The sequence below is a fragment of the Delphinus delphis genome, chromosome 2 (assembly GCF_949987515.2).
Source record: "Delphinus delphis chromosome 2, mDelDel1.2, whole genome shotgun sequence".
Classification (NCBI taxonomy): domain Eukaryota; kingdom Metazoa; phylum Chordata; class Mammalia; order Artiodactyla; family Delphinidae; genus Delphinus; species Delphinus delphis.
In genome coordinates, this window is record NC_082684.1 from 85,288,805 (window position 1) to 85,314,658 (window position 25,854).

The 25,854-nt window shown below is 39.7% G+C and overlaps 1 protein-coding gene across 1 annotated transcript in view; it reads left to right on the top strand.

Annotated features, from left to right (window-relative positions):
* The window catches only part of RTF1 (RTF1 homolog, Paf1/RNA polymerase II complex component), a 48,991-nt gene that overhangs the window by 20,896 nt on the left and 2,241 nt on the right, over nucleotides 1-25,854 (top strand). The window contains exons 3-17 of the mRNA XM_060005034.1: nucleotides 2,868-3,015; nucleotides 4,393-4,597; nucleotides 12,077-12,191; nucleotides 12,869-12,980; nucleotides 18,490-18,625; nucleotides 19,119-19,296; nucleotides 20,818-20,900; nucleotides 22,065-22,152; nucleotides 22,260-22,367; nucleotides 22,951-23,028; nucleotides 23,557-23,678; nucleotides 23,834-23,891; nucleotides 24,350-24,427; nucleotides 24,901-24,996; nucleotides 25,729-25,840. Coding sequence (XP_059861017.1) covers nucleotides 2,868-3,015; nucleotides 4,393-4,597; nucleotides 12,077-12,191; nucleotides 12,869-12,980; nucleotides 18,490-18,625; nucleotides 19,119-19,296; nucleotides 20,818-20,900; nucleotides 22,065-22,152; nucleotides 22,260-22,367; nucleotides 22,951-23,028; nucleotides 23,557-23,678; nucleotides 23,834-23,891; nucleotides 24,350-24,427; nucleotides 24,901-24,996; nucleotides 25,729-25,840 — 1,717 coding nt within the window. The remainder of the gene's footprint in view (nucleotides 1-2,867; nucleotides 3,016-4,392; nucleotides 4,598-12,076; nucleotides 12,192-12,868; nucleotides 12,981-18,489; nucleotides 18,626-19,118; nucleotides 19,297-20,817; nucleotides 20,901-22,064; nucleotides 22,153-22,259; nucleotides 22,368-22,950; nucleotides 23,029-23,556; nucleotides 23,679-23,833; nucleotides 23,892-24,349; nucleotides 24,428-24,900; nucleotides 24,997-25,728; nucleotides 25,841-25,854) is intronic.

Here is a 25,854-nt window from a genome sequence, read left to right on the forward strand (position 1 = left end):
AAGCTTAGGCAATGGCAGATTGCAGCAGATAGACAGTGGAAGGATAAGGAAACCAGATAGCTTTCTAGCACCTCCTGAATTGGATTCACCTGTGTGACTTCACATTTAAGCCTTTTTTTACTCTCATACACAATCCCCCTTTTCCCCCCACCCTGGAAGTTCAGAATTTGACTCTGTTGCACGTGAGAAATCCAAATCTGTAGGTGAAAATAGACCTATCCACTCTAACACACATGTGACCCTGGTAGCTCACCCTTTATGCTCTCAGCCTTTTCATATTCCCATTGGGTAGAAGTACAAAGGGACTTCTTTGTACAAAGAAGGGATTTCTGTACAAAGAAGTACAAAAAGATACCCTGTTTAGAAGAGATGGGTCATGCTCATTTTCATAACCAGCCAATAAATATTGACTACTATGTGCATAGTTGTGCTATTTCCTGTAAACAAAGCCAACGCAAAAGATGTTTTATACATTATTACCTCTCGTAATATCTGTATTCTCAGCATAGGAAGTTGATATATTTTAGCTCAGTTAACTAGGAAACTGAACACTTTGGCCTCTTTCGGATTCTTTCAAACTGACCTAAAAAGTATCTTCCTTGAATGATTAAGATTTCAAACGGTTGAAAAATAGCTTTTAGAAGAGAAGCATTAGGATTTCTTTCTAAATAGTGATCTAAGTGTTGAATTGTTAAAAGTTTGAGAAGTAAATTCATTTATAAAGAGAAGTCGCTGTTGATGTATATCACTTAATACATAAGTGGTATATTACTTAATATATCATTTATTCACTTAATATATCATTCTAGAACATGGAGCTGTTTTATTTTCACTTGTCCCTTCTTCCTAGCTCCTGAGTACAAAAACAAAGTGGCAATTAAAATAACTAAGAGTAAATTAAAATAAAAAATCAGAAGATTAAAATAGTGCCCTTTCACAATATTTTATCAAGGTAAATTAACAGACTGTAGTTCTTAAAAATATCTCATCTGGAACATTTCTAAGGTGGAAACCTCATCAGAACTATCCCTTCACCCCACACCCCCAAAAGAACTCCAAAGTAAATTTACTTCTGATCTTGGCTATTGTGAGGTAGGAGGTACATTTATGATCACATTATAATATGATCACATTATAGAAGGAGCAAAGACTTGGTGCTTTTGTTAAATATTAGATGTAGAATTTTTATGTTAATACCAGATTTATAATTCAATCTGTGATGATGGAAAGATGAATATTATTTTGATTTTTTTATCCTTCCCCTCCTTGGTTGGTTGGTTTATTTAGTATCGTCTCAGTTTGTTTTACAATTTCCGTTTTTTTAAAAAAAAAATTTATTAAAATATAGTTGATTTACAATGTTAGTTTCAGGAGTACAGCAAAGTGATTCAGTGTTTTTATATATACTTTTTAAAATTTTTAATTTAATTTATTTTTTTATTTTTTTAAATAAATTTATTTATTCATTTATGGCTGCATTGGGTCTTCGTTGCTGTGCAGGCTTTATCTAGTTGCAGCGAGAGGGGGCTACTCTTCGTTGAGGTGTGCGGGCTTCTCATTGCAGTGGCTTCTCTTTGTTGCGGAGCACGGGCTCTAGGCGTGTGGGCTTCAGTAGTTGTGGCACATGGGCTTAGTAGTTGTGTCTCGTGGGGTCTAGAGCACAGGCTCAGTAGTTGTGGTGCATGAGCCTAGTTGCTCCGCAGCATGTGGGAATCTTCCCGGACCAGGGCTCAAACCCATGTACCCTGCATTGGCAGGCAGATTCTTAACCACTGCGCCACCAGGGAAGTCTTGAATTTTACTTTATTTTATTTTATATATATATTCTTTTTTAGATTCTTTTCCATTATAGGTTATTATTGAGTATAGTTCCCTGTGCTATACAGTAGGCCCTTGCTGGTTATGAATATTATTTTTAGAGTACATAAAATAAAGTTTCTAAGTAAAGTATTTTTCACCTAAAATCATTCTCCTAAATTGACAAGTTAAAATATCAAAGGAGGTGTGGCTTAATGTAACTAAATAGTCTCTGTGAATTTAAAAAATGATTTTATGGTCTTTCAGACTTACAATTAAAGTGCTTGATGAAGATGATTTTTTTGGCCCTGGAGTGATCAGCTGTGTATTGCCTGCCTGTTAGTTTGATAATACAAGTTGCAGGTTCCTTATATTTAGATGTATGGGATCTCCTATTGAAGATCCAATGTAAACATTATGTTGTGTAATATATGCAGATTTAAATATATATATATATATACATATACATATATATATGTATATATATTTTTTAATGATGTATTATACTTTCTGACTCCTTGGAGTTGGTACCAGTGATACTACCATCCATGCCAAAGAGTGGCCTTCATCATTTTCTCCCTGTGTTTTCTGAAGTTTTCTCTTGCTAAAAAGCTTTATTCCCTGCTTTCCTGGGACCCACTCCAGAACTCAGCCATGCACTGTGTACTGAAACCCAGACATAACCCATCTCTAGCAATTGCTGACCTCTCTGCCACAGGAAACATTAGAAGCTGTTTCCTGTACCAACTGAGTTTTAGTTAACTCAGTTGACTTGCCATTAAGTTGATATATTTGCTTTTCTATTGATAAAAAGTATACTAATTAAATTTTATGTTTATTATATCAATTATCTACTGACATTAAGAAATTACAAACCAGAGGTTATGAAGTTTTAACAAAGGTTTCAAGAATCAATATCTTTCATCTTATAAAGTGTATTTGTTTCAGATCCAAAGCAGTAGAGACTTGGAATCATTTTGATGAATGTCAGAGACTCTTAATTCTTGAAACTTACAGCTTTTCTCAATAAAATCCCTGGTTCAATTTTCCTTTTTCTTTTTTCCTTGTAGTGGACTTTTGGGAGCAATAAAAATAAGAAGAAAGGAAAAGCCAGAAAAATAGAGAAGAAAGGAACCATGAAGAAACAGGCCAATAAAACTGCTTCCTCAGGCAGTTCGGACAAAGACAGTTCAGCTGAGAGCTCAGCCCCTGAGGAAGGTGAGTCAAGTGGTGCAGACTTGGGAGTGAACTCTTATTTAGTAGAAGCTGCAGTCAGAAATGGAGGGAAAAGGTGCCTGCATTACAATTACAGCATGGCCTCTGCCTTTATTGCAGGGGTCTCTAATCTTTTCAATGGTCATGGTCTGTTTAGAATCTGAATGAAGCAAGAAAAATACATGCATTCCAAAGCGTTAGTGAAGCCCTTGAAACCCATCCAGGAAACCCATGAGGATTCCCTGCGTTAGAATCTCCGTTTACCTTAACTTGAATGCCTTCTCTTTCCTTTTTCTTGGTTATTCATAGGGGGAAAATCCTTGAACCAGATACAAAACTCAGTAAAAAAATGTTGTTTTGAAATGAGAATTTTTGCTAACACTAGTTTGAAAGTGAACTTGTTCCAGGACTAAAATGGTAAACTTTATATTTGTTTTGAGTAATAATGTTTATATACAAACTGGCTTGTACAGAATTGGCCTAACCTGCTTTTTAAGCACATGCCTGTGAATGTTAGCTCAAATTGAGTCAAGCACAAAATTGCTAGTTTAACATAATACTCAGTTACAATATGTAATGCTTTTTTCCATCACCCTTTGTCCTACCAAGATCCAATATCATTAGGAATTCACTAATCAATTTAATGACTTATTAAAACACTGATTTTTTTAAATGCCAACTAATAAATGTAGAAGAAAGTATAGTTAGACAATCACCATTTTCAACCATCATAGTAATAATTGAAGTGTTATCAATGAGTGTTAAAACCACTGGATGATAGTTTGTTGAGGAACAAGATGTTTACACAGTCTCAAAGCATCTCCGTATACTTATTATGAAAATTGAATATGGACTATATGTCAGATAATGCTATTTCTTAAATGGTAAATTTCCTGAGTTTGATCATTGTATACTTGGTTATATAAGAGACTGTCCTTTTTACAAGAAGTATTTAGGGGTGAAAGGTCACAATCTCTGCAGCTTACTCTCAGTTCAGCAAAATAAATGATAAAAATGTGTAAATTGTTTTATGTATGTAGACAGAAAGTGAACTGGCGATGTTAACAGTGGGTGAACCTAAGTAACAGATGTACGGGAGTTGAATTATTCTTGCAACTTTTTTCTGTAGGTCTGTAATTTTTTCAAAATACAAAAGTCAAATTAAAAAGATCATGTTGGTTTCTTAATCCAGCCTAAGTTTCTGTAACCTGTGTTTGCATTTGCCAAAGGCAGACCAAGCGTTTTCCCAAGGGAGGTGAGATGACCATGTTCCACTTCACCTAGAAGAGCCAAGGGGTAATGATTATCAACACTGTGGGGCCACCTGTGGCTCTGTCTTCTGCAGCATCACCTAATCTTGTGTTTGGTCCTTTGTTGCAGGTGAAGTGTCAGATTCTGACAGCAACAGCTCCTCCTCCAGTTCAGATTCAGACTCTTCCTCAGAAGATGAGGAATTCCATGATGGCTATGGAGAAGACCTCATGGGAGATGAGGAAGACAGGGCCCGTCTGGAACAGATGACAGAAAAGGAGAGAGAGCAAGAACTGTTCAACCGCATAGAGAAGAGGGAGGTGTTAAAAAAAAGGTAAAGTGGTAGTCTTAATGATAAAATAAAATAATAAAGTAATTTCCCAAAGTTCACATTTGGAGCCCTGTCTTCACAGGATTCAAGACTTGAAATTTCTTCTCATTATTTATGAGTTAGGAATCTGACTATCCTCCCAGCATGCTTTTTGTATTTTTTTTAAGCTCAAATGTTAAATTGCATTTTGATATACAAAGCTGCTTCAGTATTTTGGATTACTTTTGCCATATTTAAATGGCAGAAGTTTTTCCTTATCTCCTAACAGAATTTCAAGGTGAAAATAAACTTGACTTTGTCTCAGGAGATAAAATAGTCCTCACAATTTGGATCCTTCCCTACCTACCTAATATTGCGAAATAAACAGAAGCATTTTCCTTGGCAGCAGTTAGTCCCATTTCGTCTGGGAGCCTGTCTGTCCCTTCTGGAGACCATATTAAGTCTGGTGAGTTATTCTAGACAAGAATGTTTGGCTTTCAGTCAGCAGCAAGTAATAGACATTTGTTTTGAGTGTGAATGCTTCCACGGTTACCTGTATTGGAACAAACAGGACTTAAGAAACTACCACGGTTGCCACATGGTTAAGAATGACTTCTGAAATTTGTATTTCTGAATTGGGGAGAGCATAACAAGAGGTTCTCATATAAGGCCAATAGGGCCCTATGATAAAATCACAAAGTAGCTTAAGAGTAGTGGATGGCTGATCTCAAACTTGGGTTTTTTATTTTTCACCTTATATGAATGAAGCAGTTGACTGACTGATTCTGTGACTTTTTTAGTGATTGGAAGAATGTTTACAATGATGATAATTAAGACAGAAGTTCAGAGCCAATCACAGAAAATGGAGGTTTTTGTAGCTCATTTGTTTAGCTGCAAGGCAGTACAATACGGTAACTCAGAAACTTTCTCCATGTTTTTAATGTAAACACCATTAGCATCCTGTTTTATAGCCAGCAACACCAGTAGTGAGGTATCATTTTTGGTTGTTAGATTCTTCACCTATTCTAGAGCTTCCTCTTTTTTTATTAAAAAAAATTTTTTTTTAAAGGTAAGTGCAGGCAGCATAAAGGTAGCTTGGTTGTGCAAAGAGCACTGACATTTTCCATCAGAAAGTCTAGGCTCAGGACTTCCCTGGTGGTCCAGCGGTTAAGGATCTGCCTTCCAATGCAGGGGATGCGGATTCCATCCCTGGTCAGGGAACTAAGATCCCACGTGCCGCAGGGCAACTAAGTCTGCGTGCTCTAGAGCCTGCACGCTGCAGCTAGAGAGCCCGCTGCCACAGCTACTGAGCCTGTGTGCTCTGGAGCCCGTGCGCCGCAAGGAAACATCCCACATGCCACAACGAAGATCCCGTGTGCTGCAACTAAGACCCAATGCAGCCAAATAAATAAATATTTTTTTAAAAAAAGAAGAAGAAGAAGAAAAATCTAGGCTCAAGTCAAACTCACTGGCCAGGTTATCTGAATTAGTCACTTACCCTCCTCATTCCTCAGCTTTCTCGTTGGGGATTGTTGTAAGTCTTCAGTGAGATAATACATATAAGAACATAGTGTAAATATAAGCTGTTAACTTTTTTAAAATTGAAGTATAGTTGATGTACAATATTATATAAGTTACAGATGCATAATTTAGTGATTCACAGTTTTTAAAGGTTATACTCCACTTATAGTTATTATAAAATATTGGCTATATTCCCTGTGTATATCCTTTAGCTTATTTTATCCTTTAGCTTATTTTATACATAATAGTTTGTACCTCCTAATCCTTTAGCTTATTTTATATATATCCTGTAGCTTATTTTATATCCTTTAGCTAATTTTATACATAATATCCTTTAGCTTATTTTATACATAATAGTTTGTACCTCCTAATCCCCTACCCCTATATTGCCTCTCCCTGCTTCCTTCTCCCTGCTGGTAAGCACTCGTTTGTTCTCTATATCTATGAATCTGTTTCTTTTTTATTATATTCACTAGTTTGTTGTATTTTTTAGATTTCACATATAAGTGATAGCATACAGTGTTTGTCTTTCTGTGTCTGACTTATTTCACGTAGCATAATCTCCTCTGAGTTCATCCATGTTGTTGTAAATGGCAAAGTTTCATTCTTTTTTATGACTGAGTAGTATTCTATTGTATGTATATACACCACATCTTCTTTATCCATTCATTCCATATTTTGGCAATTGCAAATAATACTGCTATGAACATGGCGGTGTATGTGTCTTTTGGAATTAGCATTTTTGTTTTTCAGGTATATACCCAGGAGTGGAATTACTGGGTCATATGGTAGTTCTATTTTTAGGTTTTTCTTTTTTTTTTAATATTTTAAAAAATATTTATTTATTATTATTACTACCTTTTGGTTTCTTTTTTTTAAACATCTTTATTGGAGTATAATTGCTTTACAATGGTGTGTTAGTTTCTGCTTTATAACAAATTGAATCAGTTATACATATACATATGTCCCCATATCTCTTCCTTCTTGCGTCTCCCTCCCTCCCACCCTCCCTATCCCACCCCTCTAGGTGGTCACAAAGCACTGAGCTGATCTCCCTGTGCTATGTGGCTGCTTCCCACTAGCTATCTATTTTACGTTTAGTAGTGTATATATGTCCATGCCACTTTCTTACTTCGTCCCAGCTTACCCTTCCCCCTCTCCGTATCCTCAAGTCCATTCTCTAGTAGGTCTGCATCTTTATTCCCATCTTGCCCCTAGGTTCTTCATGACCATTTTTTTTTTTTAGATTCCATATATGTGTGTTAGCATAAGGTATTTGTTTTTCTCTTTCTGACTTACTTCACTCTGTATGACAGTCTCTATGTCCATCCACCTCACTACAAATAACCCAGTTTCGTTCCTTTTTATGGCTGTGTAATATTCCATTGTATATGTGTGCCACATCTTCTTTATCCATTCACCTGTTGATGGACACTTAGGTTGCTTCCGTGTCCCGGCTATTGTAAATAGAGCTGCAGTGAACATTTTGGTACATGACTCTTTTTGAATTATGGTTTTCTCAGGGTATATGCCCAGTAATGGGATTGCTGGGTCGTATGGTAGTTCTATTTTTAGCCTTTTAAGGAAACTCAGTGTTGTTCTCCATAGTGGCTGTATCAATTTACATTCCCACCAACAGTGCAAGAGGGTTCCCTTTTCTCCACACCCTCTCCAGCATTTATTGTTTGTAGATTTTTTGATCATGGCCATTCTGACTGGTATGAGATGATATCTCATTGTAGTTTTGATTTGCATTTCTCTAATGATTAATGATGTTGAGCATCCTTTCATGTGTCTGTTGGCAATCTGTATATCTTCTTTGAAGAAATGTCTATTTAGGTCTTCTGCCCATTTTTGGATTGGGTTGTTTGTTTTTTTGATATTGAGCTGCATGAGCTGGTGTAAATTTTGGAGATTAATCCTTTGTCAGTTGCTTCATTTACAAATATTTATTTATTATTTATTTATTTAGGCTGCACCGGCCTTTAAGTGCGGCACACGGGGTTTAGTTGTGGCATGTATGTGGGATCTAGTTCCCTGACCAGGAATTGAACCCAGGCCCCCTGCATTGGGAGCTCAGAGTCGTACCCACTGGACCACCAGGGAAGTCCCTATTCTTAGTTTTTTAAATTATTATTATTATTTATTTTATTTATTTTTGGCTGCATCGGGTCTTAGTTGAGGCACGCTGGATCTTTCATCGTGGCTCGCGGACTCCTCTCTAGTTGTGGAGTGCAGGCTCCAGGGTGCGTGGGCTCTGTAGTTTGCAGCACACGCGGTCTAGTTGAGGCGTGTGGGCTCAGTAGTTGTGGCATGCAGGCTTAGTTGCCCCGCAGCATGTAGGATCTTAGTTCCCTGACCAGGAATCGAACCTGCATCCCCTGCATTGTAAGGCGGATTCATTACCACTGGACCACAAAGGAAGTATCTATTTTTAGAGAAACCTCTGTACTCTTTTCCACAGTGGCTGCGCCAGTTAATTTTCTCCACATCCTCACCAACATTTGTTATTTGTGTTCTTTTTGATGATGGCCGTTCTGACAGGTGTGAGGTAATATCTCATTGGCGTTTTGACTTGCATTTCCCTGATGATTAGCAATGTTGAGATCTTTTCATGTGCCTGTGGGCCATCTGCATTTCCTCTTTGGAAAAATGTCTCTTCAGGTCTTCTGCCCATTTTTTAATCAGGTTGTTTGTTTTTTTGATGTTGGGTTGTATGAGCTGTTTATATATATATATTTTTGATATTAACTGTGTATTGGCCATATCATTTGCAAATATTTTCTCCCATTCAGTAGGTTGTCTTTTTGTTTTGTTGATGGTTTCCTTTGCTATGCAAAAGCTTTTAAGTTTAATTAGGTCCCATTTGTTTATTTTTACTTTTATTTCCTTTGCTTTAGGAGACATCCAAAAAAATATTGCTGCGATTTATGTCAAAGAGTGTTCTGCCTGTGTTTTCCTCTAAGAGTTTTATGGTTTCTGGTCTTACATTTAGTTCTTTAATCCATTTTGAGTTTATTTTTGGATATGGTGTTAGAAAATGTTCTAATTTCATTCTTTTACATGTAGCTGTCCAGTTTTCTCAGCACCTCAGGTATTAACTTTTAAAAATAACTTTATTGAGATGTAGTTTACACACCATAGAATCTACCCATTGAAAGTGGTTGAAAGTGGTTCGGTGGTTTTTTATACATTCATAAAGTTGTGTAGCCATCACCACAATTAATTTCAGAACATTATCATCACCCCAGAAAAAAACCCTGTACTTACTGGTACTCAGTTCCCTCTATTGCTCCTAGCCTTAGGAAGCCACTAACTTACTTTCTGTCTCTATAGATTTGCCTATTTCTGGGCATTTTATATAAATGGAATCATAAATATGTAGTCTTTTGTGCCTGGCTTCTTTCACTTAACATACATTTGAAGTTCATTCATGTAGCATGTATCAGTACTTCATTCCTTTTTATGGCTGAATAATATTCCATTATGTGTATATACCACATTTTATTTATTAATCTTTTTTGATATCTTTGCTGTTGTGAATAGTGCTACTATGAACATTCATGTACAAATATTTGAGTATCTATTTTCAATTCTTTTGGGTATATACATAGGAGTGGAATTGCTGAGTCATATGGTAATTTTATGTTTAACTTTTTGAGAAACCACCAAACTGTTTTCCGTAACAGCTGTACCATTTTACATTCCCACCAGCAATATATAAGAGTTCCAGTTTGTCCACATCCTTGCCAACACTTGTTATTTTTTCTTTTTTTGATAATAGCTATCCTGGTAAATGTGAAGTGTCTTATTGTGGTTTTGATTTGCATTTTCCTGTTGACTAATGATGTTTAGAATCATTTCAAATCCTTGTTGGAGAAATGTCTGTTCAAGTGCTTTGCGTATTTGTTAATTGGGTTGTCTTTTTGTTGTTGAGTTATAAGAGTTCTTTATATATTCTGGTTAGTAGACCCTTATCAGATAACATGATTTGCAAATATTTTCTCCCATTCTGTTGGTTGTATTTTTCACTGTCAAGTATTGTTTAATGCACAAAATTAAAAAATTTTTATGCACAATAAATTTTTTCTTTTCTTGCTGCAGCTTTTGATATCTAAGAATCTTACCAAATCCACGTTCATGAGTAATTTACCTGGATGTTTTCTTGTAAGAGTTTTATAGTTGTAGGTCTTATGTTTAGATCATTGATCCATTTTTTAAAATTTTATATTGGAGTACAGTTGATTTACAATGTTGTGTTAGTTTCAAGTGTACAGCAAAGTGATTCAGTTATACCTGTACATATATCTATTCTTTTTCAGGTTCTTTTCCCATACAGGTTGTTACAGAGTACTGAGTAGAGTTCCTTGTACTATACAGTAGGCCTTTGTTGATTATCTGTTTTATGTATAGTAGTGTGTATATGTTAATCCCAACCTCCTAATTTATCCCTCTCCCCCTCATTGATCCATTTTGAGATCATTTTTTGTATATGGTGTGAGGTAAGAGTCCAACTTTATTCTTTGGCATGTAGCTATCCAGTTGTCCCAGTACCACTTGTTGAAGAGACTGTTCTTTCCCCAGTCTTGGCACCATTGTTGAAAATCAGTTGTTCATGGATATATGGATTTATTTGTTGACTGTATTCTGTTCCATTGATCATTATGTTTATGGTTATGCCAGTACCATACTGTTTTGATTACTGTAGCTATGTAGTCAATTTTTAACTTGGGAAGTGTTAAGTCCTCCACCTTTGTTCTTCTTCAAAATTGTTTTGGCTATATGGGGCCCTCTGCATTCCCATAGGAATTTTAGTATCAGCTTATCAATTTCTGCAACAGCAAAAGAAGCAGCTGGGATTTTTATAGGAATTGTGTTGAATCTGTTTATCAAATTTGGAAGTATTGCCATCTAATATTAAGTCTTTTAATCCATGAATGTGATATCTTTCTACTTACTTAGGTATTATTTAATTTCTTTCAACAGTCCTTTAGTTTTGGGTGTGAAAGACTAGCACTTGTTTTGTTAAATTTATTACTAAATATTGTATTCTTTTGGATGCTACTGTAAATGGAATTGTTTTCTTTGTTTTGTTTTTGGATTATTCATTGCAAGTATATAGAAATACAGTTAATTTTTGTATATTGACCCTATTAAGAACTAAGTAAAAAATTTCATAATTGGGTTTATTTTAGAATGTTATGAAAAGAGTTTAATATTTATTTTATTCCTTCCACAAAGTTCCTTAAATTCACACACAAAAAAATAGTTTTGTTTCATAAAAGCCTGCTTTTTGTTACAGGGAGAGAGCCTAGATTGCATTTGTTTAAGAGAATAGCATATTTATTCACATGTTTGCTGGGGTGGAGCTGAGGGAGGCATTTTTCCTAATGAAGAAAGATGGAGAGTGGTGTTTTTAAAATACAGCCTGTGTCTTGACCACCTTAAAAATGTGACAGTGGGGCTTCCCAGGTGGCACAGTGGTTGAGAGTCCGCCTGCCAATGCAGGGGACACGGGTTCGTGCCCCGGTCCGGGAAGATCCCACATGTCGCGGAGTGGCTAGGCCCGTGAGCCATAGCCACTGAGCCTGCGCATCTGGAGCCTGTGCTCCGCAACGGGAGAGTGGCTCTCTGTGGCTTCATTATGTTTCTAATGGGACACCATTGGAGTTGATCCAAGAATCAACTATTTTCTTCCATTATGTGAAGTTGAGGAAGAGCAGTGCATTACCAACAGGATACAACAGTATCCTCAGTATTCTCTCATTTTAAGTCTATTCCACCTTAATGCTTTCAAGTACTTCTGGTGTATTTATATTCAATATTTCTAATGTACTTATAAGATACATTGGAGTTTCTTACAGGAAACCAAAACATTTATTAACTCCTTCCCCGCACTTAATTCCTTTCTCCTATCTAATAGAAATCAGTCTACAAATATTTCATTGCCACTTAAAAACCAAATAAATATATTTTAAACAGATTTGAAATCAGGAAAAAACTGAAAACAGCCAAAAAGAAAGAAAAGAAAGAAAAAAAGAAGAAGCAAGAAGAGGAGCAGGAAAAGAAGAAACTGACACAGATTCAAGAATCTCAGGTAGGAGATTCAATAGTCCTTGTTATCCAAAGAATAAAACCTCTATTTTGAGTGTGTATGTGTGTTTATATAAAAGATGGGTTTATATTAATCAGCCTAGGTCAGTTAGTGCAAGACTATTTATGTACTATCTTCATCTTATAGGTTTCATTAATCTCTGGACATATCATTTCACCATTAGCTGTGCTGTTTAACTCCATGGGAATTCTACTCAAGTCTGCATGTAAAAAGCAGCTCATTGGTGTGTGAGCACTCCTTAAGGGAAAGTTTGTAAACTTCCTGTCCTGGGTAGCTGAATCGGTTATGATGTTTACTCAGGTGTATGTCATCCTGGACTTGGTAATAAATGTAGCTGGGAAAATTAGTCATCTCTGCATTTATCACAAAAAGCTTTGTTGACAGTATTAACATATATTAGCTGTGATCTAGGGAGTCCTTCCAGAAAGTGTTTATCTTATACTTCTTAGGCTTTCTGTTTATTAGGCAGGTAAGACAAGGACTGACTTTACTGCTCTATCCTCTTTGTCCACAAGAGGATGCTCTCTCCTCTTAAGCAAATTTCAATTTCTGCAACCAATATAGATTCACATTGGAGAACTAAATGATTTTTAGGTATAGAGAATATTATCATCAGCTGTTGGTAAAAAGAGCCATCCTACATATTTTTCCCTTCCCAGGTAACATCCCATAACAAGGAACGACGTTCCAAACGGGATGAGAAACTAGATAAGAAATCTCAAGCCATGGAGGAGCTAAAAGCAGAGCGAGAAAAACGGAAGAACAGAACAGGTAGGTGGGGAAAATGTGATGGCTACTTTGTGTCTTTGATCATATGATTTAACTTCCTGATGCCAATTTTTATTTTTCCCCCTTTTTAGCTCTCTAGTATAGGCAGTTCCAAACACATACAGAGAATAGTGTAATGAAACGCCATGAACCCATCCTCCAACTTCAGCAGTCAACTCATAGCCAATCTTATTAAATATACACTGCTCTCCTCCTTTGGGTTATTTTGAAGTAAATCCCAGCATCATCATATTTCAACCATAAATATTTCAATATGTGTCTCTAAAAGATAAGGACTCCTATTTTAAATGTAACTACAGTGCCATTACTATACCTAAAAAATAGTAACAAATATTTTCTCCCAGTCTGTAGGTTGTCTTTTTATTTTATTTATGGTTTCCTTGGCTGTGCAAAAGCTTATAAGTCTGATTAGGTCCCATGTGTTTATTTTTGCTTTTATTTCTTCCCTTTTAAAAAATTATTTATTTGTTTATTTATTTTTGGCTGCATCAGGTCTTAGTTGTGGCATGCAGGATCTTTCATTGTGGCGTGTGGGCTTCTCTCTGGTTGTGGCGCGTGGGCTCTGTAGTTGCAACACACAGGCTCTCTAGCTGTGGCATGTAGGCTCAGTAGTTGCAGCATGCGGACTTAGTTGCCTGGTGGCATGTGGGATCTTAGTTCCCTGACCAGGGATCAAACCCACATACCCTGCATTGGAAGGTGGATTTTTAACCACTGGACCACCAGGGAAGTCCCTACTTTTATTTCTATTGCTTTGGGATACTGACCTAAGAAAACATTGGTACGATTTATGTCAGAGAATGTTTTGCCTGTGTTCTCTTCTAGGAGTTTTATGGTGTCATGTCTTATATTTAAGTCTTTAAGCCACAAAATGGTGATATTCTAATGTATCATTCTTTCTTCATTTATTATCTGGTATGCTTCTGGAAAGAGAAACTTCTCATCAGCTATTCAGTTACCACCAGGGACATTTTGTATAGGAAAGGCAGAGTAAATTCTTGCCTTTTTTTCCCCCTTTTATTTACTAGTTTTCAAAAGAATGAGATAGTTCCTTGGCAAACTCCAAAGATAACCAGTGAAATTTGTTTATTTTGAATATCCCTGTGAACTCATGGATTTTAACATACTTTATGGGTTTTTTTAATATAAATTTATTTATTTTTATAAATTTATTTATTTATTTATTGGCTGCATTGGGTCTTCTTTGCTGCATGCGGGCTTTCTCTAGTTGTGAGCAGGAGCTACTCTTCGTTGCAGTGCACGGGCTTGCGGTGGCTTCTCCTGTTGCGGAGCATGGGCTCTAGGTGCACGGGCTCAGTAGTTGTGGCTTGCAGGCTCAGTAGTTGTGGTGCACGGGCTTAGTTGCTCCTCAGCATGTGGGATCTTCCCAGACCAGGGCTTGAACCCGTGTCCCCTGCATTGGCAGGCGGATTCTTAACCACTGCGCCACCAGGGAAGACCCCATACTTTATGTTTTTACTCCATTGCAATTATTATTATTATTGTTGAGACTCAAATTGTCTTATCTTCAAGCAGTTGTAGCCTGTGTCCTTTTTTTCTTTTTCTTTTTTTTTTTTTTTTTTGTAGCCTGAGTCCTTTTGATGTGAAACCCCAGTAGTCTTTAATAGCTTTCTTGCTTTCTGGATTTGGAATCAGACATTTCTCTAAGGAGCCCTGGGTTTTTTTTGGTTTTGGGTGGGGTTTTTTTTCTCATGAGAAATTGTATTTAGACACCATAGTCTAGACGCAGGAGTGCAACTGGGTTGGTTATTATTTCTAAGTCTTTTCAGTGTCCACAGCTAGGATTTTTTTTTTTTTTAAGAATTTATTTTGAGCCTCATACTGGTATGTCCATTTCAAAACCAGGATACCAAGTTTTTTTGTTTTGTTTTGATTTATAGCAACTTTCTTAAGGTATAATTAAGGTACCATACTGTTTACTCATTTAAAGTATACAAGGCAATGGCTTGTAGTATATTCACAGCTGTGTGGTAAAACTCAATGAGTTTTAAGATGTTTCATTACCCCAGAAAGAAACCCTATATCCCTTAACTGTCACCCCCGTCTACGGACCTGTTATCTCCCAGCCCTAGGCAACCACTGGTCTACTTTCTGTCACTATAGACTTGCCTATTCTGGGCATTTCATATAAATGGACTCATACAATATATGATCTCTTGTGTCTGGCTTCTTTCACGTAGCATGCTTTCTAGGTTCATCCATGTTGTAGCATGTAACAATACTTCTTTTATGTCTGAATAATATTCCATTGTATGGATATACACATTTATCCGTTCACCTTTTGAGGGACACTGGGTTGTTTCCACTTTCTGACTATTATGAATAATGCTGCTCTGAGCATTTATAGTGGAATTGTTAAAGCATATGGTAACTCTGTGTTTGACTTTTTTTTTTTTTGCGGTACGCGGGCCTCTCACTGTTGTGGCCTCTCCCGTTGCGGAGCACAGGCTCCGGACGCACAGGCTCAGCGGCCATGGCTCACAAGCCTAGCCGCTCCGCGGCATGTGGGATCTTCCAGGACCGGGTCACGAACCCGTGTCCCCTGCATCGGCAGGCGGACTCTCAACCACTGCGCCACCAGGGAAGCCCTGTGTTTGACCTTTTGAGAAACTGCCAGGCTGTTTTCCAAGAGGCTTAACCATTTTGCATTCCCAGCAGCAACTTATGAGGGTTCCACTCTTTCCACATCCTCACTAACACTTGTCATTGTCTTTATGATTATAACCATTTCAGTGAGCATGAAGTGGTATCTTGTTGTGGTTTTGATTTGCGTTTTCCTAATGACTGGTGATGTTGAGTATCTTTTTGTATGCTTATTGGCCATTTGGATATCTTCTTTGATGAAATGTCTAGTCAAGTCCTTTGCCCATGTTTTAATCAAGTTCTTTGGTTCTTGTTGAGTTGTAAGACTTTTAAAATTATTTTGAATATTAATTCTTTATCAGAGACACGATTTACAGATATTTTCTCCCATTCTCCCATAGGTTGTCCGTTCACTCTTTAACAGTGTCATTTGATGCATAAGTTAATTTTGGTGAAGTACTGTTTGCCTTCACTTTTTTTTCTTTTGTTGCCTGTACTTTTGGTGTCACATCCAATAAATCATTGCTAAATCCAGTGTCATAAAGCTTTCCCCTGTTTCCTTTGAAGAGTTTGATAGTTTTAGCTCTTACATTTAGGTCTTTGATCCAGGGACTTCCCTGGTGGTTCAGTAGTTAAGACTCCACGCTGCCAGTGTTGGGAACCCGGATTTGATCCCTGGTCAGGGAACTAGATCCCGTATGCCGCAACGAAGATCCTGCATGTGGCAACGAAGATCCCATGTGCCACAACTAAGACCTGGCGCAACCAAAAGAAAAGAAAAAAAATGATCTTTGATCCATTTGAGTTAATTTTTGTATACAGTGTAAGGTTAGAGTCCACTTTTGTTTGTTTTTTTTTGGCATGTGGGATATCCAGTTTTCCCAGCACAAGTTTGTTTTCGGTTTTTTTGTTTTGTTTTCTTTTTTAATATTTATTTATTTATTTGGCTGCATTGGGTCTTAGTTGCGGCACACAGGATCTTCGTTGCCATGTGCAGTATCTTCGTTGTAGCATGAGAGATCTTTAGTTGCGGCATGCAGGCTTCTTAGTTGAGGCATGTGGGGTATAGTTCCCTGACCAGGGATCAAACCCGGGGCCCCCCCATTGGGAGCACGGAGTCATAGCACTGGACCACCAGGGAAGTACCACAGCACAAGTTTGTTTTTTGTTTTTCTTTTGTTTTTTATAAATTTATTTATTTTTGGCTGCACTGGGTCTTTGTTGCTGTGTGCGGGCTTTATCTAGTTGTGGCGAGCGGGGGCTACTCTTCATTGCAGTGCGTGCACTTCTCATCGCGGTGGCTTCTCTTGTTGCGGAGCACGGACTCTAGGTGCGTGGGCTTTAGTAGTTGTGGCACGCAGGCTCAGTAGTTGTGGCTCACAGGCTCTAGAGCACAGGCTCAGTAGTTGCGGCGCACGGGCTTAGTTGCTCCACGGTATGTGGGATCTTCCCGGACCAGGGATTGAACCCATGTCCCCTGCATTGGCAGGCAGATTCTTAACCACTGTGCCACAAGGGAAATCCACCCACCCCAGCACAAGTTTTTGAAATGACTGTCATTTCCCTATTGATTGGCCTTGACACCCTTGTTGGGAATCTTCTGACCATATATGCAAGGGTTTATTTCTGGGCTCTCTATTTCATTGGTCTGTATGTCTGTCTTTTGAATGACTATGTTTTAAAGTCACTTGTTGGGAGTTCCCTGGTTGTCTAGTGGTTAGGATTCAGCGCTTTAACTGCCGTGGCCTGGGTTCAATCCCTGACCAGGGGAATGAGATCTTACAAGCCCTACAGTCAGAAAAAAAAACCAACACAAAACACTTGTTATAGTTGTTTTTTGTGTGGTTGTGCCATCAAATTAGTACTTTGTTTTATTTTGCTTGTGATCTGTAGAGATGACTTATTGTTCTGTTCTATGATTATACACGATGCAAGGTTCCAAAGTCAAATCTACTAAGCAAGGTATATTCAGAGAAATTTAGCATCTATAGCCTTCTCTTTCACCCCTTGCCTCCCTCCCATAGTAGATGACCACTTAAAAAATTTTTTTATATCCTTCCTTTTTATTTTTTAAACAAAAGGACACAGATTCACCCTCCATCTTAGATTAATATTAGTGCATTATACACACTTCTCTCTGCCTTGCTTTTTTCACTTAACCATATATTCTAAAGATAACTCCTTAGTTTTTATGTTAAGCAATGGTTAGTAGATTACCTGTTTTTGTAAATAATTTTAGTGGAATACAATGATGCCCATTTTTTCATAATTGTGACTACTTTCTGTCTACAGTAGCAAAGTTGAGTAGTTGATACAGTGACCATATAATGCCTATCCTAAAAATATTTATGTGTTCATTTAAAACATTTTCTGACTCAGGATGCAGTGTAAGGCTCGGCTCTTTCCTTTTTTTACAGCTGCAGCGTAGTTCATTGGGTGGATGTGCTAGAGGTGATTCAGCCACTCCCCTTTGTGGACATTTGGGTTGTTTTCAGTCTCCTGCTATTACAAATAGTACTGTAAACTCAAAGTAAGTTTTTCCTGAAAGACTCTCTGAAGACATCTTAAGTTTATCCCCAATTTTCCTGCCAATCTTCAAGTGCCTTGAGAGATATAAAAGACAGCTGTCAGTAGAGTTGGTGACCCTTTTTGCCCACTTAGTGACAGTCTTCCAGCCCTTTTTTTTTTTGTCTACCGCGGCTTGACATTCGGTGTGACTTAAACTTTCTGGTTAACGTACCTGTTAACACAAGTAATCACAAACCAGGCCAGAGAGGATGGAGCTGTCTATTGAGTCCTTTTCCATGTTCCAGTTCTTTTTCAGGGATGAAAGATGTTTCAGCTTCTTATTGAGAGAATCTAGGTAAACATTTCCTCTTTTTTTAAGCTGAGCTCCTCGCCAAGAAACAGCCATTAAAAACCAGTGAGGTGTACTCTGACGATGAGGAGGAGGAGGAAGATGACAAGTCCAGTGAAAAGTCAGACCGCTCATCCCGAACATCGTCATCTGATGAAGAAGAGGAGTAAGCTGTGTACATTTTGGTCTAGTAGTCAGGATAGGTGGTTCTTTGGGGAAAGGCTTAGTGTAGTTTCCAAATTTCCCCTGTTCGGGTGACGAACTTTGGTTTGGTTCCGTACCCTGAATTGCCGAGCTGGGTTCCCCAGCACACCAGCCTAAACATATACTTCTGCTGTTGGCTCTTAGCCTGTACCCCTGCACATTTTATCATGGCCAGGCGGGTAGGAGCTGCCTTCATGTCACCCTCAGATTGGCCAGGAGCTTCCATTAGTTTTCCTAGTCTGATAGGTTAATCTGGGATGGCAGCCTCATTTGAGACAGTTCACACTACTGGTTAGGAATAGGATTCTAGTCCCACTTTCCTGTTGCTTCATTTATTTCTCCTACTGTATGAAATCACACATACTTCAGTTAAGTTTTAAGAAGTTGGTATTATTTATTTACCTTGATCTGTTTTTATGATGCACATTTTTCCCAGTGTCCTTTGTTCCTCACAGGAAAGAAGAGATCCCTCCAAAATCACAACCGGTCTCCTTACCAGAGGAACTGAATCGGGTTCGATTATCACGGCATAAGCTGGAACGTTGGTGTCACATGCCCTTCTTTGCTAAAACTGTCACAGGATGTTTTGTACGGATTGGCATTGGAAACCACAACAGCAAACCAGTTTACCGGGTTAGTATTTCTTTCCTTGGACAATTGTCCATGTTTTATGTTTTAAATATAATGATTCTTAGCTAGGAGTAGGAACTACTGAACAAATCTGTCACTTTTCCCATTTGATGGGAAAATAGACTCCAATTGAGATGCCCTTAGAGCAGTGACAGTCTGAGCCAACCAGAGATCTCTTGTGACCTGCTGCCAGGAGGAGTACTTGGAGCCCAAGGGTTTAGATTTAGAACAATTTTCTCTATCCTCCTTTCATGTAGATGTGAGAAGGCAGACACTTAACGAAGTATTTTTCAAGAGTTATGTAATCTGGAAGATTTGTTCATTTGAAAAATAAATGAAAAATTTCCATGTTACATACTAAGTGACTTCTGGAAAAAGGAGTTATATTGAGGTTTGAAAAATGACGAACAGGGACTTCTCTGGTGGCACAGTGGTTAAGAATCCGCCTGCCAGCATGGGGGACGCGGGTTCGAGCCCTGGTCCGGGAAGATTCCGTATGCCATGGAGCACCTAAGCCCGTGCGCCGCAACTACTGAGCTTGCACTCTAGAGCCTGCAAGCCACAACTACTGAGCCTGTGAGCCACAACTACTGAGCCTGTGCACCTAGAGCCTGTGCTCCACTACAAGAGAAGCCACCGCAGTGAGAAGCCTGCGCACCACAATGAAGAGTAGCCCCTGCTCTCCGCAACTAGAGAAGAGCCCATGCGCAGCAACGAAGACCCAATGCAGCCAAAAATTAATTTTTTTTTTTAAAAAAAGAATCTGCCTGCCAATGGAGGGGACACGGGTTTGAGCCCTAGTCCGGGAAGATCCCACATGCTGTGGAGCAACTAAGCCTGTGCACCACCACAACTACTGAAGCCTGTGCTCCACACAAAGAGAAGCCATCGCCATGAGAAGCCCTCGCACCTCAACGAAGAGTAGACCCCACTTGCTGCAACTAGGAAAAGACCACACGCAGCAACAAAGACCTGATGCAGCCAAAAATAAATTAATTAATTTTTTTAAAAAAACCCTCCAACCTAATAGAGATTATCTTGTGAGTTCCAGCTCTGCTTCTGTGGTCTAGATGACTAGAACATAGCTGTTTGATTTTTTGTTTGTTTGTTTTGTTCTGGGTTGTTTGGTTTTAACGTGTTTTGCCTCCTTCTGTGAGGACCAGGGGCCATGTCATGTCTCAGAAACCTTGGCAACAGAAACAGACCTCACGGTCTTCACACTTGATTGATAAAACTGACCTCTGAAATCCAGGTGCACCCCTTAGTAAGGTAGAATTAAGTTGGAGGGGAAGCTTCCAACACCCCACCAGGCTAACTGCCTCCTCACCTGGCGCTTGCTTAACTCTGGGCACAGGTGCCTGGCCGTCTGAGTTCTAAGCCCGAGAAAGATGCCCAGAACACCTGGCAGCTGTGGGCTTCTCTCAGTGCGGGGTCACTCATCTGCACTCATGCAGATGGAGCCAGAGGGTGGGGTGGAGAGCTCTGAAAGAGTCTGTTGTGATTGGTGTCTCTGTCCTCACTTAGGTTGCTGAAATCACGGGTGTAGTGGAAACCGCCAAAGTTTACCAGCTTGGTGGCACCAGAACAAACAAAGGGCTACAGCTACGGTAGGAGAGGTGCTTCCGTGGCAGCTTCTGCTCCCGTGCAAACAGGCACTGCCTGTTGCGGCTGTTATTCACTCCCAGTGTGATGTTTCTTGTTACAGTAATACTGTTTGTGTTATCCCCGCAGGGGACTTGGAGGGAAACTTGTATTCTGCCTTTGCCTATAGGGAAAGTAGGATATATCTCTCTCATAGGGGAAGTCAGGGATATGGAGCAGTGGGACACATAGAAGGAAAATGTCAGATTGCGAGACCCCCTCCTCCCAGAATCCTGCAGGCATTCCTCGGTGAGCATGGTCAGGAGGCTTGCTTCTGGTCCTGGCTCCATCACTAACTAACTTGATCTTTCACAAGCCAGGTTACCTTTTTGGACTTGGTTTCTGCTTCAGTAGCATGATATTGACTGAATGCTGGCTACATGCCACAGTTCTATGCATCAGGATAGAAGCGAGAACAAAATACACACACAAATCCCTATCCTCTTGGAGCCTGAAAATTCTAAAGGCCCTATATGGGAAGCAATAGAAATAGCTTGCCAGGTGACTGCAAATAGTGGGTCATAGACAAGGCTCTGCCATGGCCTTACTTGGCCTCTCTGGTCTCTCTGTTCCCTTCTCCCATTCCCATCATTTCTCCTGGACTGTTAGAAAAGAGCCAGTTGGTGTGGGCAGCAGCCATGACGTGCTGAAAGTGACTATCTCTGGGAGGATGACACTGACTCACGTGGCCAGCACAGGAGTCAGTAGAACAGCAGTGTTCTTTCTAGGGATAGAGCTTCCTTGTCATTCAGATATCTATGTAATATTTCATATTCTTGATGCCAGTTGACTGTGATGGATTTTATTGTAAATGGACTTTTGAAGCACTGGCCAAATCCACTTGTTTCCGGGGCTCACTTTGATTTTTAGTCCCTGCTGCCCGTTAGAACAACCTGGGAGGGGCTTTTTGTGTGTACAATTTCCGTGCCTGGTTCCTACTCCCAGAGATTCTGATTCAGTTGATCTAGAGTGGTGCTTTGGCGCTAGAAGTTTTGTAAATATTCCTAGATGATTCTAAAGGGTAGCTATGATGGAAACCCACAGAGACAGGTGGTGTACAGTCTGGTGGGGTTGCTCTTCTGGCGCTGCAGTCAACATACCCATTCCTGAAGCTGCTCTTTTTTGTGTAGGCACGGCAGTGACCAGCGAGTGTTCCGCCTAGAGTTTGTCTCAAACCAGGAGTTTACTGAAAGCGAATTCATGAAGTGGAAAGAAGCGGTAAGTGGACAGACAGCACCTCCCTAGCAGTTGTTGATGAAAACACTGAGAGAGCCTCTTTCCAAAACCCTTTATCATAAATAACCTTTTATCATGTTTTGGTCCAGATGTTCTCTGCTGGCATGCAGTTGCCCACTCTAGATGAAATCAATAAGAAGGAATTATCTATTAAAGAAGCTCTTAATTATAAATTCAATGACCAGGACATTGAAGAGGTAAGAAACCTGGTACCCCAGAGTCCGGAGGCTCATCAAGAACCAGTGTTAGAGAAGATCATGCCTTTCTTTTCTTTCCTGTATCTTGACATTTTTGGCTCTGCTACTGTTGCGTGAGAAAGAGGGAATACTAATATCGCTACCTTATTATTTATAGTTCATCAAGATTTTGTCCATACATTCTCACTTGAAGTCATAGACTAAGGAAGTGTATTCAGGGTTCAGGAATCTGTATTCTTCTTCTAGGCTTGGTCCTTTAAGAGTTTTCTTTTTCCAAAACATTTTGGTAAAATTCCTTGATCTTTGTTCGCTTGGACAGTGGCTAGCCTGACAGTACAAGGTCCTTGGGCTGCTGCTGTTTATTGGTGCATGTTTCTTCCCACTATCCCAGAAGAATCTCCATGACCCCGGAAGCAGCATAGCATCCCTTGGAATGAACTCGCTCTCTCTGTGGGGCATGGCATTGCTATAGGAAGAGCAGCCCCCGTTTAACTAGCTGCTTACCTCCAAAATGGGCTCACCTATCTTGCCTACAGAACTAATTTAGAAATACCTCACTGCTGGTATCTCCTCTCTGGTACAGATTGTAAAAGAGAAAGAAAGATTCAGGAAGGCTCCACCCAACTATGCTATGAAGAAAACGCAGCTCCTAAAGGAAAAGGTGAGGACTTGTGCTTGAACCTCTCTCCCTGTCCTGTAAGGAGATGTGGAAATCAAACTTGTTCACCATCTTTCAAGTTAGTAGTGGCAGGATTGGGAGAAAATGCTGGGCTCAAAGGTAAGCAACAGTGCTTTCCTGGCACCTGGGCAGCATCCTTTGGCTGTTTTCCTTTCTATAAATTGAAACTGATCTTGCTTGTTCCATTTTCCTCACTTTCTAGTCACTTTAGTTTCGTGTGTAATAAGATAGACCCCAGGGTACTATCAGCACTGGGTCTGAACAGACGAATGATATTGCCAAGCCCAGCTGCGGTGGGTGGTTTTCCGTTCTTCACATCAGGGTGGGGTGAGCCTTGTTAGGCTGAGTTAGCCATGTGGGGCCTGGGTTCTACGGTGTTTGTTTTCAGTACTCTTTCACACCTCCTGTCATTTGTTCATCATGTGAGGTATCTTGCCTGTGCTGGAAGTAATGGGACACTTAATATAGAGCCAGTCATAGCCAGAATCTCACATGTCTCTCTATGTGCAGGCCATGGCTGAGGACCTGGGGGATCAGGACAAGGCCAAACAAATCCAAGACCAGCTGAACGAGCTGGAGGAACGAGCAGAGGCCCTGGACCGCCAGCGGACCAAGAACATATCTGCGATCAGGTGTGTTACAGATCCTTGGTCCACAATTATCAGGCGAGCCTGTGGCCTTGTACGCACTGTGCCCCAGTGGCTCCACGTATCTCTGGGGTGAGGACTCAGTGGTCCCCTTCCTCCTTTCACAGCCCACTGACTCATGCCTCTTACTCACCCCACAGTTACATCAACCAGCGGAACCGGGAGTGGAACATTGTGGAGTCTGAGAAGGCCCTTGTGGTGAGTAAGACAACTTTATCTGGCTCACTGAAAATAATTTTAATTAATAAAACAATATGTAATAAAACAATATGTAATCTTTTCTGTATCTTGCTTGAGTTTATCTTTCAATTATTGAAGTAACGTGTACACTTAACACACACATAGTTTCTCTGTAGGCACACATACAAGCACATAAGTTATTAATTTATAATAAAAAGCAGCAGTCTTCTACCCTGTCTTATCCCTCCCCATCTTTAGATTCTACTCCATGCGTATTCATTTTTATCAGTTTCCAGTCTTTTTCTTTTGGTTGTTGCCCCCATAATCTTCTCTGGTGTTCTTAAAGGGAAAAGGACGATAGACAGCCTTTGACTTTTTTTAGGACCTTGCAGACTGTTATTTATATGTAAGCTTACGATGAATGAGAGGCGGGGGGGCAGGAGATACAGTTCTGTAATACATGCTCTCTGTTTCAGGCTGAAAGTCACAACATGAAAAACCAACAGATGGATCCTTTTACCAGGCGACAGTGTAAACCTACCATCGTGTCTAATGTGAGTGCCTAGAGAGGACGTTTTTAGTCAGGACCTAGATTCTGGGACATAAAATGAATTCCATTAGGAGATTAATAAAGAAGTTAAAAATAATATTGTCTTAGTGGGATTTGCTTGCCTCAAACTCTTGGGTCTGGATACTTCCTTTTTTTATCTTACTCTAGGACATACAGGTAGTGAAAACCTGGCATGGATTTGTAGAAACCTATGGACTAACCGCCTATGCCAGGGCAGGTTTACCAGTGCAGCAGAGGTGAGGAATGTGTAGGCTGAAGCGCCTAGCTAGGGCCCGTCTGGGCTGGGCTTCAAAGCTTTTAATTGCCCCTTTTTGCAGTGTGGAGGAAAACCCCACTGATCTGCTGATGGGCCCACTGTGGTGCCTGTGATGTTAGTGGTGGTAGGTGGGACAGAAGCTGGTGGTAGGACTGTGTGAGTGTTGAACAATCTCTAAAATAACTTGCATTGTCTCTCAGTCCAGAGACCCGGCTGTTCAAGCTGCCATATTGGCCCAGCTGAACGCAAAATACGGTTCTGGAGTGTTACCAGATGCTCCAAAGGAAATGAGCAAGGCAAGTATACTACTGGAGCTCGGCCGCTGGTCCGGACACCAGAGGCACTTCCTGGGTCGGGTTTGATTGTCCCCACCTGGAGGAACGTGGCGTCCCACTTGCAGTCCTTTCTCCGTCCTCATTATTTACAAATGTAATAAACAACTACTGAATTCTGGTCAGATGACCTAAATTCTAAACCCAACACCACTACTTAATGAAGTCCTTGACTACGGCTTTAGGCAACTGACCTCTAGCCCTCTAATCCACATTTTCTCATATGTAAAGTGGGGGTAATATTATATACCCTGCTTATTTAACTCATAGGACAATTAGAAGGGGTAGTTGACGTGTAAGGATGAGGCAGTTGTAAAAGTGAAAGTTCTTTGAAAACTAAAATATTAAACCAAGAGAAACTGCCCGTTTAGAAGCCATTTTCTGCCTTTTCCTGAGGAGCCCAAACTGTTCCAGGAATTCCTAAAACCTTGGGTCAGAGATGGCTTATTGTCTTAAGCCCACCCTTTCTCCCTCACACCACAGACATGAGCCTTCCCTTCCCTCTCCTCTTTTAGGCTCAGAAAAGAAACTTCTTTATGGCCTCTCCTGTCCTCCCTCTGAGAGAAGGAATCAGAAAAGGGCCTTAGTAGGAAGATCTAATGAACTCGAGCAGGAGCCTTTACTGTTAGTGGTCACTGCTTCTTGAAGTCCACTTGCATTTATACTTTGTAATTACTTTTTCTCTTCACATTGCAGGGTCAGGGAAAGGATAAAGATTTGAATTCTAAGTCAGCCAGTGACCTCTCAGAAGACTTGTTCAAAGTACATGATTTCGACGTGAAGATTGATTTACAAGTTCCCAGCTCAGGTAGGTGAAGGTGC